Genomic DNA, 19,288 nt, shown 5'->3' with positions numbered 1-19,288 from the left:
CTGTTGTAAGGCAGAACCTCACCAGACAGCACCGGCAACAACGTTGCCTATGGACACAAACCCATCGTCGCTGGACCAGACAGGACTGGTTAAAAAGTGTTCTTCACTGACGAGTTGCGGTTTTGTCTCACTAGGGGTGATCGTCGGTTTCGCGTTTATCGTGGAAGGAATGAGTGTTACACCGAGGCCTGTACTCTGGAGCGGAATCGATTTGAAGGTGAAGGGTCCGTCATGGTCTGGGGCGGTGTGTCACGGCGTTATCGGACTGAGCTTGTTGTCATTGCAGGCAATCTCAACGCTGTGCGTTACAGGGAAGACATCCTCCTCCCTCATGTGGTTCACTTTCTGCAGGCTCATCCTGACATGACCCTCCAACATGACAATGCCACCAGCCATACTGCTCGTTCTGTCCGTGATTTCCTGCAAGACAGGAATGTCAGTGTTCTACCATGGCCAGCAAAGAGCCCGGATCTCAATCCCATTGAGCACGTCTGGGACCTGTTGGATCGGAGGGTGAGGGCTAGGGCCATTCCCCCCAAAAATGTCCGGGAACTTGCAGGCGTCTTGGTGGAAGAGTAGGGTAACATCTCACAGCAAGAACTGGCAAATCTGGTGCAGCCCATGAGGAGGAGATGCACTGCAGTACTTACTGCAGCTGGTGGCCACACCAGATACTGACTCTTACTTTTGATTTTGACCCCCCCTTTGTTCAGGGACACATTCTGTTAGTCACATGTCTGTAGAACTTGTTCAGTTTATGTCTCAGTTGTTGAATCTTTTTATGTTCATACAAATATTTACACGTAATGTTTGCTGAAAATAAACGCAGTTGACAGTGAGAGGACGTTTCTTTTTTTGCTGAGTTTGTTGATTTTGCAAGCGATACCAAGGAAAAAACGTATATGAATCACTTTGTTCTGTGAAGCAAATGAAATGGATGGCATTTCTCACTCGCTTAAAAAATAGTTGTATTTCTTCGATTAAACAGTGAATAACTTGTAAATGTAATACAACAGTAAAACATTTTTAATATGGGATAACATGTTGGTATGTGGAGACAATTTTTCCAAACTAAAAAAACATATTTTGCAACAAAAACAACTAATAGTGAGCAATACTGGAATATTGCAACACTTTCTTACTCAAATCAGATTTTTGTACTCGCAATGAGAAAATCTCTCTACAGTGGTCTGAAAGGCACTTATTCAGTCAGTACTGGGGGATGTACAGTACTGGGGCCCTATAGGAGATAAGTACTTAGGGGATGGGGGCTGGAGGAAGATTTGTTGGTCAATTACCCACTCCAAGTGCTGACCCGGTCTACCCAACCCAACCCCTGGGCTGGGACAGTCAATACAGGGAGTCAGAGTGAGAAGAGGAAAGATGAATTAGCTCAGACTTTTCCGTTTCAGTACCCTGACTACAAAACAGAAAATCATGACCCTGTGTAATATTCACAAACCCTTCACATCTAAGAGGAATGAAAACAGATCACCATTGATATAAAATATTCAATAACAAAAATAACTCAATGTAGTTTCTCTACCACTATTAACTCAATGCTAATTTTGTTTTACAAAAAACACATACAACTCAATCTGTAATATGCCTAGCTGCTGAGGTGAAACAAAATGGATATACATGCAACGGTGGTACTCTTGCCATATACAGGGAGAAAACAGCATAGCAAGCCCATTACATCAAAAATACATTCACAGTAGAAGACCACTGTAATCTGAAGCTTGTACAGCCATGCATGCAGGCATTCATTCACAACTGTGAAATTCTCCAAAAGTCAGCAAATACTATAAACACTATTTCTAGGCTGGTGTAGTAGCTATTCTATTACAAACGTGCTAAGGTGCTTTTTATCTAATGTTTGGCGGCTCAGTGGTGCTTTGGAGGAATATTTTGGTGACATGCAGAGTGCTTCAGTATGTCAAAGGAAAATGATAGCGTGCGTGACAGTGTTTTTTTTCCTGGTTTCTTGGTACAATCTGTAAACGTTCTGACCGCTGTAGTCATAAGCCCGATCAATCATCCTTTTTGTCTCCACTCTCTTGAAGATTCTGGAAAAAATAATATATACAGTATATTTGTGAAGTGGTAGAGGTAAATGTACAGTAGTAGTACTAAAGTCAGAGCTGAAGTATTCGGTCTACATTTGAGCAGGGTAGTAATATAGCTTTGAACAAGGCAGGGTAAGCAGTAATATCAAATCAAACATGTACAGTGCCTTCAGAAACTATTCATCCCTCTTGACTTATTCCACACTGTTGTGTTACAGCCTGAATTCAAAATGGATTAAATTAAAAGTCTCACCCATCTATACACGATTCCGACAAAGTGAAAACATGTTTTTACACATTTCTTGCACAATTTGTTGAAAATGAAATATCTCATTTTCATGAGTACTCACACCCCTGAGTCAATACTTTGTAAGAGCCTTTGGTAGCGATTACAGCTGTGAGTCTATGGGTAAATCTAAGGGCTTTCCACACCTGGATTGAGAAGTATTTGCCCATTATGCTTTTCAAAACTCTTAAAGCTCTGTCAAATTTGTTGTTGATCATTGCTAGATAATTTTCAGGTCTTGCCATAGATTATCAAGTAGATTCAAGTCAAAACTGTAACTCGGCCACTTAGAAACATTCACTATCTTCTTGGTAAACAACTCCAGTGAAGATGTGGTCTTTTGTTTTAGGGTATTGTCCTGCTGAAAGGTGAATTCTCTCAGTATCTGGTGGAAAGCAGATTGAACTAGGTTTTCCTGTAAGATTTTGCCAGTGCTTAGCTCCATCCCATTTATTTTTTATGATGAAAAACTCCCCAGTCTTTAAAAATTACTAGCATACCCATAACATGATGCAGCCACCACAATGCTAGAAAATATGGAGAGTGGTACTCAGTCATGTGTTGCATTGGATTTTCCCCAAACATAACACTTTGCATTCAGGACAAAAAGTTATTTGCTTTGCCACATTTTTTGCAGTATTACTTTAGTGCCTTATTGCAAACAGGATGCATGTTTTGGGATATTTTTTTAATTCTGTTCATGCTTCCATCTTTTCACTATGTGTCTATTAGGTTAATATTGTAGAGTAACTAGAATGTTCATGATCCATCCTCGGTTATCCTGTCACAGCCATTAAACTCAAACTGTTTTAAAGTCACTATTGGCCTCATGGCGGTCCCAGAGAAGTTTCCTTCCTCTCTGGCAACTGAGCTAGGAAGGACGCCTGAACCTTTGTAGTGACGGTGTATTGATACACCATCCAAAGTGTAATTAATACCTTCACCATGCTCAAAGGGATATTCAAAGTCTGCTTTTTTTATTGTAATTTTACCAATAGGTGCCCTTCTTTGCAAGGCATTGGAAAACCTTCCTGGCTTTTGTGGTTGAATCTGTGTTAGAAATTCACTGTTCGACTGAGGGACCTTACAAATAATTGCATGTGTGAGGTACAGAGATGAGGTAGTTATAAAAAATCATGTTAAACACTATTATTGCACACAGAGTCCATGCAACTTATTATGCGATTTGTTAAGAAAATGTTCACCCCTGAACTTATTTAGGCCTGCCCTAACAAAGGGGTTGAACACTTATTGACTCAAGACATTTCAGCTTTTTATTTTTTATTAATTTGTACAAATTTCAAAAAACATGTTTCCACTTTGACATTATGGGGTATTGTGTGAAGGCCATTTGCGAAATGTAACACAACAACATTTGGAAAAAGTCAAGGGGTGGGAATACTTTCTGAAGGCACTGTAAGCTAATTGTAGATACTGTATGTATGAGCAAGTCTGGGGTTACCTGGTGTTCTTTCAGCAGTCGGTCATATTCTTTGGTCAGTCCATCGGATTGTTTCTTCATAGCTTCCATCTCGGATTGGGACATTTTCAAGGCTAGGTAAAACATTAACCCCAAAGCATTCCCATTATCATCCAATTCCCATGCATATCATCCAATCTCTCTAAAAGGTGACATGCTATGAGTCAAAGTGCACATTATTGAACAGTAATTGAAGCCCATGTTTGTTTTATTGTCATTATGGTCTGATTTCATTTGGTTGGTTGGTTATTGTATTGTAGTTGTACATTTTCAGTTGATTTCAGTATTATTGGATTTTTGGTTCTATTATTCAGTCTGTCACAAAAGTATTATGTGTGTGTCTTCCTCACCTTCCTCTGAACCCTTCAGTTCTTCTCTCAGTTTCTCCATCTCTTTTCTCAGCAGCTCGTTTCCATCTGCTGTGGCCTTGTTCCCCTTCCCATCCATCAGAGTCTGAAAAAAAAGACAGGTAAACATTAACCACACCTCTCAACCATATGCAATACAAAAATTATTTTAGTTTCTTATTGTGTGGATGAAGGCCCATATCTCTGAGTAGGAGTTCTGATATAACTTCCATTTCGCCTCTTACATTGAAATGAATACGTTTCCATTATCCTAGATTAGCGCTCCTCTTCTTTTTGAGACCCTTTTAAATATGGGCTCAGGTGCAGAAAGGGAAGTGATACTGGGTATGACTTTACCTGTTTCAGTAGCTCGTTGTCCTCCATGTATTTCTTGGCAGTTTGGTTGTCACTCTCTGCCTTGGTCTGCAGAGAGGCCGTGGTGCTAGACGCCGTCGCCAGCTGGTTGATCAGAGTGATCACCCGCCTCAGCACTCTGTAGAGAAACAACACACAGATTGTGTTCAATACTGATAAAAACTATTTAAACAGAGAGCTGCCACCTGAACTTGTCCATCTGAACACATTTTTTGTTTTCCGTTGCCAAACATTTTGCTACGGTGTGCCCTACTGAATACGACCAGGGTGTTATGGTCATTGTAATGAATAAACAAGTCTCTATGATTATGACGATCCATGCACTGGCTGGTTTTCACCAGTATCCATCCCAATGTGAAGACGACACAGTGAGGATTCAGTATGTCAATGGTTGAGTGATGGACAGACAGATCCAGGACTTACAGCCAGAGAAAGAGGGAAAAGCCAGAGATGTAGAGGTTCCTCTGGGCTCTGAACAGCTTCATGTGGAGGTTGTCAAACATGTTGGGATGCAGATTAGCATCCTTGCTGTTTCCCGCCCCCGAATACTTCCTCACCTCACGCACAGCGTCTATAGGAGGACAGGAGGGTGTGCAGGTGTGGTACGACATGGTTAAACATGGTAAGACATGGAGATTGCAAAAGCATTGTATGAGATTGTCATTATTGTGAGTCATTATGATCTGTGAGTAAATTAAACCATGACACTTTGTGGCATCAGCTTACCGAGGAAGAGGACTATAAGGATTATGATCATGGCGAGGAAGAATTTATTCCAAAACCTGGCCATTTTGTTCCATATTCTCAGCTGGAAGATACTCTGCCATCTGCAAAAGAGCATAAAAACATAATGCTGAGACTCAGAACACTGCAACAGCAAGTCAATGTCTAATAAAATATCCCTAGATGCAGCTTAGGGCTGTCTCCGACAAAAATATAAACAACTTTGTCGACCAAAAGTCCTCTGTTCTTTCTACCAATCGAATGGTAGCAATGTTAAAACGTGTATTTTCCATTTATAGACACACCCTATGTGTTTTAATAAAATAATCTAGATACTTGTCTGACGCTTCAAGCAAACTGTTTGATTAAATAAGACACAAATGACTCAAGAGGGAGCCAGAGATCAAGATAAGGGAAGGGGGGGGGGAAAACGTATTAATCTGACCCGACCATCCTCCTCCCGCTCCTGCTGGCTTTCTACTTTCCTGAAGTTGCCGGTAATATGCTACACGAGTGGAATGCCAATTTCTTACAATTTTTACTGATCTGTGTTCCGGTTATGGTTTTCATATGCACATTTTAGTTGAACGGTTTTATTTAATTTATAATAATGTCTTCATATCTCAATCATTGACATGTGGTTAATCAAAATTCTATCAAAATCTAAACAAAAATTATACAAACCTAAAAAGTAACTTTATTGCCATTGCCAACTTTGTAAAATTAGCCTACATAAAGCCAACAAATAAAACATGGCAGCCTGTAGGTAGAAAATATCCTGACAAAAATAAATGTCTTATAAATCACATTGGCTACGCATGGCCTGTCTGCAACGAATTTGAAACATTGTATCAACTATCAACTTGGGTTCAGCCAGAAGTTCTCACACTAGCAAACTAAAATATTCTGGGCACTTAGAGTTCGCCACGCCAGTGAGCTCGGGACAGACACATCTGTAGACTATTTGCGCAAGAGATAAGAGCTCACCAGGCAGGCCTATTTTATGACATTTCCACTCAATCAAAGCATGACATTTTTCCCTTCACGCTGCGTGGTTATCAAAAGGGAGAGAGCTGTAAAGATTTTTCAAATACATTGGGGAACTATTATCATTCTCAAAATCTCAATGGATGTAAAAACAGACTTTCTGTTTGAGGTGAAGAAAACATTACTTTGAGAAGCTCCACAGTTCATTAGTGGTGGTGTGTTCAGCCATTCACAAATACTATCAGATCCCCAAATGGGCACATTTATATGCCTACATTTGCGAGCAGGCCAGGTAGCCTTTAGGCCTACTTCTATGTGTAATCAGGTGCGCGTCCTCCTTACTAGGGCTGTGGCGGTCATGGAATTGTCAAGCAAATAACCGGTGATTGTCAAGCAAATAACTGGTCAGTCTTACGGTAATTGACAGTTAATTAACAAACACATTTAGCATCTCCTGGCTTCCACACATAGCCTACAAGCCACTGATGCAGACTTTTGGAACATCTACATTTTTAAAAATGATAATAAATCCATTATTTATTTTAGACAGGTCTAAAGAAAGATGATATGAAGAAAATGCAGTCTTTCAGAAGAAAGGAATAGCATACTTGTCCTTATGTTACTGATCTGGCTATGCCATTTGGCTGTGGGCCACACTAGTTCATTTAGCAGACAAGATTTGCCTAGAACTCTGTGGCATTGGCTCCCGAGTGGCGCAGCGGTCTAAGGCACTGCATTGCAGTGTTAGAAGCATCACTACAGACCCAGGTTCAATCCCGGGCTGTATCACAACCGGCCGTGACCGGGAGTCCCATAGGGTGGCGCACAATTTGCCTAGTGTTGTACGGGTTAGGGTAGTTGTTTTTTTTTTTAAACGGTGAAAATGATCTTCCCCAAACTTGAAACTCAAGTGCTGCTTATGTATGCCAGTTAGGCTCTACACCCCTTGTGAAGGAGATTAATGTGCTTGATTTAAAATTATTTGGCCCCTTTAGTTGTGATACAAACCTTATCAAAACATATAGTGCTATGGCCTAGGCTACATGAGGTTTGCAACTATAATAAAAAATAAATAAAAATGCATTGTTTCTTGCCTTAAGCTGGGCATCATTCACGTGATAAGTGGCTAAAATTGTCACACAGAGTATTCTTGATTTAATCTCGTCTTTACATATACTAAATAATGTGTGCAATTTGTTTTCATTTAGAGTGGACCATTATTATGCACCTGTTTTGAAACAGCTAGCAAGTTTGTTAGACTACGAATGACCATCAGCAGCAGAGCTGGAGTAGCCTAATTACCGTGACTAAACAGTCAAGTGGAATTTGACTGCCTTCCTGACTCGTGACCGTCCTTACTCAACATTGACAGTAGCACTCCAAACAAAAGACAGCGTCTAAATTGACAAAACTCATAAACTCATTTGTTTCTCACAATAGTAGCATAGGTTGTGCACTCTGCAAACGTGTCCACTTTGACAATGAGAACGGCAAAACTATAATAATAATAGATTGAATGAATGAACAGAAATGACCATAACCAAACAAACATTATAGATTAGAAATGATAGGAATTAAACGGTAAATGTTCTACACTACCGTTCAAAAGTTTGGGGTCACTTCGAAATGTCCTTGTTTTTTAAAGAAAATTAAATTTTTTGTCCATTAAAATAACATCAAATTGATCAGAAATACAGTGTAGACATTGTTAATGTTGTAAATGAATATTGTGGCAGATTTTTTTAATGGAATTTCTACATAGGCGTACAGAGGCCCATTATCAGCAACCATCACTGTGTTCCAATGGCACGTTGCGTTAGCTAATCCAAGTTTATCATTTTAAAAGGCTAATTGATCATTAGAAAACCCTTTTGCAATTATGTTAGCACAGCTGAAAACTGTGTTCTAATTAAAGAAACAATAAAACTGTCCCTCTTTAGACTAGTTGAGTATCTGGAGCATCAGCATTTGTGGGTTCGATTACAGGCTCAAAATGGCCAGAAACAAAGACCTTTCTTCTGAAACTCATCAGTCTATTCTTGTTCTGAGAAATAAAGGTATTTTCCATGCGAGAAATTGCCAAGAAACTGAAGATCTCGTACAACGCTGTGTACTACTCCCTTCACAGAACAACGCAAATGGGCTCTAACCAGAATAGAAAGAGTAGGAGGCCCCGGTGCACAACTGAGCAAGAGGACAGGTACATTAGGGTGTCTAGTCTGTTTGCAACTGCTAAAAAACAAATAAAAAAAAACCCAACTTGGTCGACCAAACAATCAACCAGTCAACTAATTTAGGTCAGCCCTAATGCAGCTAGTCACAACATTGTCTCAATTGTAACATGATTCCCGTTGTAGCTTGTAGGGAGCCAAGTCCCTTTTACTACTTTGTCCATGGCTATAGCTATACTCTCCATGTTATGATGGAGTTCCTACTAAGCATGGACCACAACGTCTTTTTTTGGTCCTGTCTGGACCGGCAGGCTTTTTTTGGTGCAGTCCGGACTGGTATTGATTTCAACGTACAGGACGTTGATTTTCTGTGAAAATATGAACCAATCATAGACATCTTTGTTTATTTCAGATTTGGTCTGGTCTAGAGGTCGACCGATTTATGATTTTTCAACGCCGATACCGATTATTGGAGGACAAAAAAAGTCGCTACCGATTACATCGGCCGATATATATATATTATATTTGCAATAATGACAATTACAACAATACTGAATGAACACTTATTTTAACTTAATATAATAAAATCAATTTAGTCTCAAATAAATAATGAAACATGTTCAATTTGGTTTAAATAATGCAAAAACAGTGTTGGAGAAGAAAGTAAAAGTGCAATATGTGCCATGTAAAAAAAGCTAACGTTTAAGTTCCTTGCTCAGAACATATGAAAGCTGGTGGTTCCTTTTATCATGAGTCTTCAATATTCCCAGTTAAGAAGTTTTAGGTTATAGTTATTATAGGACTCTCTCTCTCTATACCATTTGTATTTAATTTACCTTTGACTATTCTTATAGGCACTATAGTATTGCCAGCCTAATCTCAGGAGTTGATAGGCTTGAAGTCATAAACAGCGCTGTGCTTCAAGCATTGTGAAGAGCTGCTGGCAAATGGAGGAAAGTGCTGTTTGAATGAATGCTTACGAGCCTGCTGCTGCCTACCACCGCTCAGTCAGACTGCTCTATCAAATATCATGGACTTAAATATAATAAACACACAAATACGAGCCTTAGGTCATTAATATGGTTAAATCCGGAAAAATATATAATTTCGAAAACAAAACGTTTATTCTTTCAGTGAAATACGGAACCGTTCCGCATTTTATCGAACGGGTGGCATCCCTAAGTCTAGATATTGCTGTTACATTGCACAACCTTCAATGTTATGTCATAATAATGTAAAATTCTGACAAATGAATTACGGTCTTTGTTAGGAAGAACTGGTCTTCACACAGTTCGCAACGAGCCATGCGGCCCAAACTGCTGCATATACCCTGACTCTGCTTGCACAGAACGCAAGAGAAGTGACACAATTTCTCTAGTTAATATTGCCTGCTAACATGAATTTCTTTTAACTAAATATGCAGGTTTAAAAAAAATATACTTGTGTATTGATTTTAAGAAAGGCATTGATGTTTATGGTTAGGTACATTGGTGCTAAGACAGTGCTTTTTTCACAAATGCGCTTGTTAAATCACCCGTTTGGCGAAGTAGGCTGTGATTCGATGACAAATTAACAGGCACGCATTGATTATATGCAACGCAGGACAAGCTAGTTAAACTAGTAATATCATCAACCATGTGTAGTTAACTAGTGATTATGTTAAGATTGATTGTTTTTTTATAAGATACGTTTAATGCTAGCTAGCACCTTACCTTGGCTCCTTGCTGCACTCGCGTAACAGGTGGTCAGCATGCCACGCAGTCTCCTTGTGGAGTGCAATGTAATCGGCATCCAACAATGCCGATTACCTATTGTTAGGAAAACTTGAAAATCGGCCCTAATTAAATCGGCCATGCCTCTAGTCTGTCCTGATCGGCCTGGATTTGACCCCAACATAGATGTCTTTGATTGTTTCAGATTTGGTCCGGTCATGTTCAAATCTGAACCAAACATAGACACCTATGTTTCACAAGTTTGAACAGCACAGTAGAGCAGGGTTTCCCACAGTGTTCCCCTCAGGCCGCCCCTGGTCACACCCATCTTGTTGTCAGAGAAGATTTTGCAGGTTTAAAAACGTATTTCCTGCAATTCTACACATTTTGTCATGGGGTGCAGAGAACAATTCTGCAGTTTTAAAGATACGGCAAAATGTATAGAATTGCAAGAAAAGTATCTAATATGGATTCATGTGATTTGACTGACTCAAACATTTTGGTTTCACCGGTCTAATGTCCATTGCGCGTGTTTCTTGGCCCAAGCAAGTCTCTTCTTCTTATTGGTGTCCTTTAGTAGTGGTTTCTTTGCAGCAATTCGACCATGAAGGCCTGATTCACGCAGTCTCCTCTGAACAGTCGATGTTGAGATGTGTCTGCATCAAAGTTGGGACTGAAAAACAGCTTCTATCTCAAGGTCATCAGACTGCTAAACAGCAATCACTAACTCTGAGGCTGCTGCCTACATTGAGACCCAATCACTGGCCACTTTAATAAATGGATCACTAGTCACTTTATACAATGCACTCTAAATAATGCCACTTTAATAATGTTTACATATCTTATATTACTCATATCACATGTATAACTGTATTTTATACCCTCTATGTCACCTTGCCTATGCTGCTCGGCCATCCATATACTTACATGTACATATTCTCATTCACCCCTTTAGATTTGTGTGCATTAGGTAGTTGTTGGGGAATTGTTAGATTACTTGTTAGATATTACTGCACTGTCGGAACTAGAAGCACAAGCATTTCGCTACACTTGAATTAACATCTGCTATCCATGTGTATGTGACAAATAACATTTGATTTGATTTTTTGCGACTGCACTTGAAGAAACTTTCAAAGTTCTTGACATTTTCCGCATTGACTTACCTTCATGTCTTAAAGTAATGATGGACTGTCGTTTCTATTTGCTTATTTGAGCTGTTCTTGCCATAATATGGACTTGGTCTTTTATCAAATCTTCTGTATACCACCCCTACCTTGTCACAACACAACTGATTGCCTCAAATGCATTAAGGAAAGAAATTCCACAAATTTACTTTTAACAAGGCACACCTGTTAATTGAAATGCATTCCAGGTGACTACCTCATGAAGCTGGTTGAGAGAATGCCAAGAGTGTGCAAAGCTGTCAAAGGCAAAGGGTGGCTACGTTGAAGAACCTCAAATATGAAATATATTTTGATTTGTTTAACACTTTTTGGGTTTCTACATTCACATTTTGGTCATTCAGCAGACGCTCTTATCCAGAGCAACTTACAGTCAGTGCATTCAACTAAGGTAGATAAACAACATATCACAGTCACAGCAAGAAACAAATATTTCAGTAATCGTTACTGAGAATGTTATTGTAGTTGAAGTGGTCTGTTAATTTATTCTGTGAGTTGGAAAAAATTGAAAATCACCGCTATATTGTAATCTTAAGTTGGCTTTTGTTTCCTATAATAAATTGATTTAAAAAGTATTATTGTGATATAATGCTACTTACTTTTGTATATATAGTGTACATTCTAAATTATGTGGACACCAGTTCAAATTAGTGGATTCAGCTAATTCAGCCACACCCATTGGTGACAGGTGTATAAAAATCGAGCACACAGCCATGCAATCTCCATAGACAAACATTGACAGTAGAATGGCTTTAATGAACAGCTCAGTGACTTTCAACATGGCACCGTCATAGGATGCCACCTTTGTCAAATTTCTTCCCTGCTAGAGCTGCCCCGGTCAACTGTAAGTGCTGTTATTGTGAAGTGGAAATGTCTAGGAGAAACAACGACTCAGCCGCGAAGTAGTAGGCCACGCAAGCTCACAGAACGGGACTGCTGAAGCGCGTAGTGTGCAAAAATCATCTGTCCTTGATTGCAACACTCACTACCGAGTTACAAACTGCCTCTGGAAGCAACGTCAGCACAAGAACTGTTCGTCATGAGCTTCATGAAATGGGTTTCCATTGCCAAGCAGCCGCTCACAAGCCCAAGATCACCATGCACAATGCCAAGTGTCGGCTGCAATGGTGTAAAGCTTGCCGCCATTGGACTCTGGAGCAGTGGAAGCGCGTGCTCTGGAGTGATGAATCACGCTTCACCATTTGGCAGTCCGACGGACGAATCTGAGTTTGTCGGATGCCAGAAGAATGCTACCTGGCCCAATGCATATTGCCAACTGTAAAGATTGGTGGAGGAGGAATAATGGTCTGGGGCTGTTTTTCATGGTTCGGCCTAGGCCCATAGTTCCAGTCAAGTTAAATCTTAACGCTACAGCATACAATGATATTCTGTGCTTCCAACTTTGTGGCAACAGTTTGGGGATGGCCCTTTCCTGTTTCAGCATGACAATGCCCCAATGCACAAAGCGAGGTACATACATAAATTGTTTGTCGCGATTGGTGTGGAAGAACTTGACTGGCCTGCGCAGAGCCCTGACCTCAACCCCATCGAACACATTTGGGATGAACAGGTGTAGGTAGACCTTACTGTGAAATGCTTACACATGAGCCCTTAACCAACAATGCAGAGTTTTAAAAAGACATTTGCTAAATAAATAAAAGTAACAAAATAACAATAACGAGGCTATATACAAGGGGTACCGGTACCGAGTCAATGTGCAGGGGTACAGATTAGCCGAGGTAATATGTACATGTAGGTAGGGGTAAAGTGACTATGCATAGATAATAAACAGAGAGTAGCAGCAGCGTATTTGAAGAGTGTGAAGGAATGTGAATGTGTGTGTGTGTGTGTGTGTGACCTAATATGCATGTGTGTGTGTTTTGTCTGTGTGTCCGTGTTGGAGTGTCAGTGTAGTATGTGTGAGTGTGTGGTTAGAATCCAGTGAGTGTACATTGAGCCTGTGCAAGAGAGTCATAGCAAAAAGCACAAATAAGAATAAAATAAGGGGGTCAATGCAAATAGTCCGGGTAGCCATTTGATTAACTGTTCAGCAGTCTTGTGGCTTGGGGGTAGAAGCTGTTAAGGAGCCTTTTGGTCCCAGACTTGGCATTCCGGTACCACTTGCCGTGCGTTAGCAGAGAGAACAGTCTGACTTGGGTGGCTGGAGTCTGACACTTTTTAGGGCCTTCCTCTGACACCACCTGGTATAGAGGTCCTGGATGGCAGGAAGCTTGGCCCCAGTGACGTGCTGTGCCGTACGCACAACCCTTTGTAGCGCCTTGCGGTCGGATGCAGAGCTGTTGCCATACCAAGCGGTGATGCAACAAGTCAGCATGCTCTCGATGGTGCAGCTGTAGAACTTTTTGAGGATCTGAGGTCTCATGCCAAATCTTTTCAGCCTCCTGAGGGGGAAGAGGCGTTGTCGTACGGTCTTCACGACTGTGTTGGTGTGTTTGGACCATGATAGGTTCTTAAAATGTTGTAGACACCAAGGAACTTGAAGCTCTCGACCCGTTCGACTACAGCGTTGTCGATTTGAATGGGGGCGTGCTTGGCCCTCATTATCCTGTAGTCCACGATCATCTCCTTTGTCTTGCTCACCTTGAGGGAGTGGTTGTTGTCCTGGCACCACACTGCCAGGTCTCTGACCTCCTCCCTATAGGCGGTCTCATTATCATTGTCGATCAGGCCTACCACCATTGTGTCGTCTGCAAACTTAGCGTTGGAGTCGTGGCCACGCAGTTGTGGGTTAACAGGGAGTACAGGAGGGGAATAAGCACACACCCCTGAGGGGCCCCCGTGGTGTGGGGCAGCCCAGGATCCAGTTGCAGAGGGAGGTGTTCAGTCCCAGGGTCCTTAGCTTAGTGATGAGGTTGAGGGGCACTATGGTGTTGAACGCTAAGCTGTACTCTAAATGGCGATGGAGCAGAAGGCAGACGTTTTACGTGCCCCCAACCAATGTGTTTTTTTGTTCGTTTATCTGCGTTGTTTGTAACTTATTTTTTTACTCATTTTGTACATAATGTTGCCGCTACCGTCTCTTACGACTGAAAATAACTACTAGACATCAGGACTGCAATTACTCACCACGGACTAGCAGAATCCTTTTTTTTCTTTCACGACTCTGGCGAGCCCGAGGCGGAGGATATACGGCTCCCTGGGGAACAGTCCCTGAGCCCCTTGATCTGCGTGAAGAGGAGGCGGAGAAAGAGAGGCCGAAGAGCGAACTGCCTGCTGAGAAGTCGAAGGCGATCGAATAAACCCCCACTTTCCTCAATTCTGCTAGCAAATGTGCAATCTTAGGACAATAAAATCAACGAGTTATGCTTAGGATTAAACTACCAATGGGACATTAAAAACCGTCACATCTTATGCTTCACGGAGTCGTGGCTGAACGACGACAACATCAACATACAGCTGGCTAGTTATACGATATACCGGCAGGATAGAACAGCGGTCTATGTATTTTTGTGAACAACAGCTGGTGAGCGATATCTAAGGAAGACTCAAGCTATTGCTCGCCTGAGGTAGAGTTTCTCATGATAAGCTGTAGACCACACTACCTACCGAGAGAGTTTATCTGTATTCTTTGTAGCTGTTTACATACCACCACAGTCAGAGGCTTGCACTAAGATAGCATTGAATGAGCTGTATTCCGCCATAAGCAAACAAGAAAACGCTCACCCAGAGGCGGCGCTCCTAGTAGCCGGGGACTTTAATGCAGGGAAACTTAAATCAGTTTTACCAAATTTCTATCAGCATGTTAAATGTGCAACCAGAGGGAAAAGAACTCTGGACCACCTATACTCCACACACAGAGATGCATACAGAAATCTCCCTCGCCCTCCATTTGGAAAATCTGACCATAATTCCATCCTCCTGACAAAAATTAAAGCAGGAAGCACCAGTGACTAGATCAATAAAAAAAAAGTGGTCAAATGAAGCAGATGCTAAGCTCCAGGACTGTTTTGCTAGCACAGACTGGAATATGTTCCAGGATTCCTCCACTGGCATTGAGGAGTACACCACATCTGTCATTGGCTTCATCAATAAGTGCATCGATGACGTCGTCCCCACAGTGACCGTACGTACATATCCCAACCAGAAGCCATGGATTACAGGCAGCATCCGCACTGAGCTGAAGGGTAGAGCTGCCGCTTTCAAGGAGCGGGACTCTAACCCGGAAGCTTATAAGAAATCCCGCTATGCCCTCTGACGAACTGTCAAACAGGCAAAGCGTCAATACTGGACTAATATCGAGATGTACTACACCGGCTCTGACGCTCGTCGGATGTGGCAGGGCCTGCAAACCATTACAGACTACAAAGGGAAGCACAGCCGAGAGCTGCCCAGTGACACGAGCCTACCACACGAGCTAAACTACTTCTATGCTCACTTCGAGGCAAATAACACTGAAACATGCATGACAGCACCAGCTGTACCGGAAGACTGTGTGATCATTCATGCTCTCCGCAGCCGATGTGAGTAAGAACTTTAGACAAGTCAACATTCACAAGGCCGCAGGGCCAGACGGATTACCAGGATGTGTACTGCGAGCATGCGCTGACCAACTAGCAAGTGTCTTCACTGACATTTACGACATCTCCCTGTCCGAGTCTGTAATACCAACATATTTTAAACAGACCACCATAGTGCCTGTGCCCAAGAACACTAAGGTAACCTGCCTAAATAACTACCGACCCATAGCACTCACATCTGTAGCCATGAAGTGCTTTGAAAGACTGGTCATGGCTCACATCAACACTATCATCCCAGGAACCCTAGACCCACTCCAATTTGCATACCACCCCAACAGATCAACAAATGATGCAGTCTCTATTGCACTCAATAGAAACACCTATGTGAGAATGCTATTCATTGACTACAGCTCAGCGTTCAACACCATAGTGCCCTCAAAGCTCATCAATAAGATAAGGACCCTGGGACTAAACACTTCCCTCTGCATCCTGGACTTCCTGACGGGCCGCCCCCAGGTGGTAAGGGTAGGTAACAACACATCCGCCACGCTGATCCTCAACACAGGGGCCCCTCAGGGGTGCGTGCTCAGCCCCCTCCTGTACTCTCTGTTCACTCATGACTGCACGGCCAGGCACGACTCCAACACCATCATTAAATTTGCCGATGACACAACAGTGGTAGGCCTGATCACCGACAACAACAAGACAGCCTATAGGGAGGAGGTCAGAGACCTGGCCGTGTGGTGCCAGGACAACAACCTCTCCCTCAACGTGATCAAGACAAAGGAGATGATTGTGGACTACAGGAAAAAGAGGACCGAGCATGCCCCCATTCTCATCGACGTGGCTGCAGTGGAGCAGGTTGAGAACTTCAAGTTCCTTGGTGTCCACATCACCAACAAACTTACATGGTCCAAGCACACCAAGACAGTCGTGAAGAGGGCACAACAAAACCTATTCCCTCTTTGGAGACTGAAAAGATTTGGCATGGGTCCTCAGATCCTCAAATGGTTCTACAGCTGCACCATCGAGAGCATCCTGACTGGTTGTATCACTGCCTGGTATGGCAACTGCTCGGGATCCGACCGCAAGGCACTACAGAGGTTAGTGCGAACGGCCCAGTACTTCACTGGGGCCAAGCTTCCTACCATCCAGGTCCTCTATATCAGGCGGTGTCAGAGGAAGGCCCTAAAAATTGTCAAAGACTCCAGCCACCCTAGTCATAGACTGTTCTCTCTGCTACCGCAAGGCAAGCAGTACCGGAGCACCAAGTCTAGGTCCAAGAGGCTTCTAAACAGCTTCTACCCCCAAGCCATAAGACTCCTGAACATCTAATCAAATGGCTAGCCAGACTATTTGCATTGTCCCCCCCCCGTCCCCCCGTCCACACCACTGCCACTCTCTGTTGTCATCTATGCATAGTCACTTTAATTAACTCTACCTACATGTACATACTACCTCAACTAACCGGTGCCCCTGCACATTGACTCTGTACCGGCACCCCCCTGTATATATTGTTATTTTTTTTATTGCTGCTCTTTAATTACTTGTTACTTTTTTCACTTATTCTTATCCATATTTTTGGAAACTGAACTGTTGTTCAGGGGCTCGTAAGTAAGCATTTCACTGTAAGGTTCCTGTTGTATTCGGTGCATGTCACTAATTTGATTTGAACAGCATTCTCACCTAGGTGTTCCTTTTGTCCAGGTGGGAAAGGGCAGTGTGGAGTTCAATAGAGATTGCATCACTTGTGGATCTGTTGGGGCAGCATGCAATTTAGAGTGGTCCAAGGTTTCTGGGATGATGGTGTTGATGTGAGCCATGACCAGCTTTTTAAAGATTTTCATTGTGATGGATTCTGGCTTCTAACTCCTTAACTTGGGATAGGGTTATTTATCAGGTATCCTATTGATATATTGAGTGCTTAGGTTTGGAGGGTCTACACCAGAATTTAATGGTTATCTGTAGGAGGAAGGTGTATGGTGTGTACAATTAAGCTTGGAATGTGCTGAGTGCAGGGAAAACGATCACGTGGCAACATTAATAAGGGGAGCGAGCCGTGGATTAGTGATGAAGGGGGTCAGGTCAGGTCATGTTAAGGGAAGAGGAACCGTTTATTGCCCGTATCACTTTGTATCTTTATTGCGAGGCAGGAAACTATGTTTAGCAAGAAGGATGAGACTCCACCCAAACTTTGGTACAAATACCACCACTATTGTAAACATGTTTTTGTCAATTCAGCTTTTCGATCCTTTGGCAAGAATAAACTTGGCTTAAGCTTTCAGTGTCCGTCGGGTTCTTACTCTAATAACTAGAACCTAACAATGGCTACAGATGTGAGTGCTACGGGGTGGAAGTCATTTAGGCAGGTTACCTTGGCGTTTATGGGCACATCGACTATGGTGGTCTGCTTGAAACATGTGGGTATGGTTGAAAATGTCAGTGAATCCGTCCGTGACCAAAACATAATGTATTTTTAACATCTGTAAATAACGTATTTTCAACTTTCATTCAGAACTCTAAATTCACCTGACTTCTGGAAAATACGTATTTTAGACAGAATTTCAACATAATTTTGCTTACTGGGTTGTTGCCGTATCAGGATTGGTTAGGGCTCATTCCTACCTGGTGGCTGAGACGACGGGTAGACAGAGGATGAGGAGTACACCTATTTCCACATAGAGGAAGAGGGCAACTGCAGTCCATTGCAACGTCATCTCTAACAATACAGTCTGTAAAATATGAAACAGTTTAAGCATCAGAGGTCCTTTTCACAGTCTGGCAGTAGCGTTAGGTTGTTTTGCCAGAATGGAAAAGGAATGGTTTAATTGTTGACGTCAACAACAGAAAGATTCAACTTGCTACGTAGCTAGCTAGTTTCCTCTGGATATATTTCAGCTACCTGTGAAACCACCAATGCAAATGTATTAAGAACAACAATGTAGTTCCTGTTTCAGTGATAAGCCTCTTATCCTAGCTAGATACGTAACGTTACTAGGTTCACATGCTTGGTTAATAACATCCAGCAGTACTACGTTTATGCTGCCTTATATCATAGAAATAGTAGCTACGCCTAATATAAATAGTAGCTAGCTATATAACGTTATTGCTAAATACTTCATGCGGTGACATCAGCCAGGTAGCTGGCAATATTTTAAGGCAGGACACGATAGCTATTTAGCTAACGTTAACTGGTAACGTTACTAGCTAACGTTAGCGCTTTTGTGAAATACATAGTAAGTAACTACACATACGAGGAGCCAAGTTAAGTATCTTAATAATTATGCAAAGTATGTAACTTACTCTGCGGCACCCGAACAAAGAAACTGGAGGATGAAAAGCAAACTTAAGTTGGGAGACAGTTGTTTCACCCTCTTTTTTTTGCTGTCACTTTCTTTTTGGGTCTCATTGGAATGACGTTATACAGAAGGTTTTAGCTGTTCGCTTACTGGCTTATTCTTTACTGAGGAGAACCAATA

The 19,288-nt window shown here is 42.0% G+C and overlaps 1 protein-coding gene across 1 annotated transcript; it reads right to left on the bottom strand.

The window, feature by feature from the left end:
• Window positions 1-1,003: 1,003 nt before the first annotated feature.
• Window positions 1,004-19,278, bottom strand: LOC106609194 (B-cell receptor-associated protein 29). The gene is made up of 8 exons (XM_014207710.2): window positions 19,113-19,278; window positions 18,435-18,541; window positions 5,284-5,384; window positions 4,981-5,128; window positions 4,540-4,675; window positions 4,186-4,288; window positions 3,818-3,909; window positions 1,004-2,069 (listed from the first exon to the last, which is right to left on the bottom strand). Exons 2-8 carry the CDS (start codon window positions 18,524-18,526, stop codon window positions 2,034-2,036), a joined length of 708 nt encoding a protein of 235 aa, XP_014063185.1. The 5' UTR covers window positions 18,527-18,541; window positions 19,113-19,278; the 3' UTR covers window positions 1,004-2,033.
• Between the last annotated feature and the right edge of the window lie 10 nt (window positions 19,279-19,288).

The sequence above is a fragment of the Salmo salar genome, chromosome ssa07 (assembly GCF_905237065.1).
Source record: "Salmo salar chromosome ssa07, Ssal_v3.1, whole genome shotgun sequence".
Taxonomy (NCBI): domain Eukaryota; kingdom Metazoa; phylum Chordata; class Actinopteri; order Salmoniformes; family Salmonidae; genus Salmo; species Salmo salar.
This window is presented reverse-complemented; position numbering and strand designations above follow the sequence as displayed.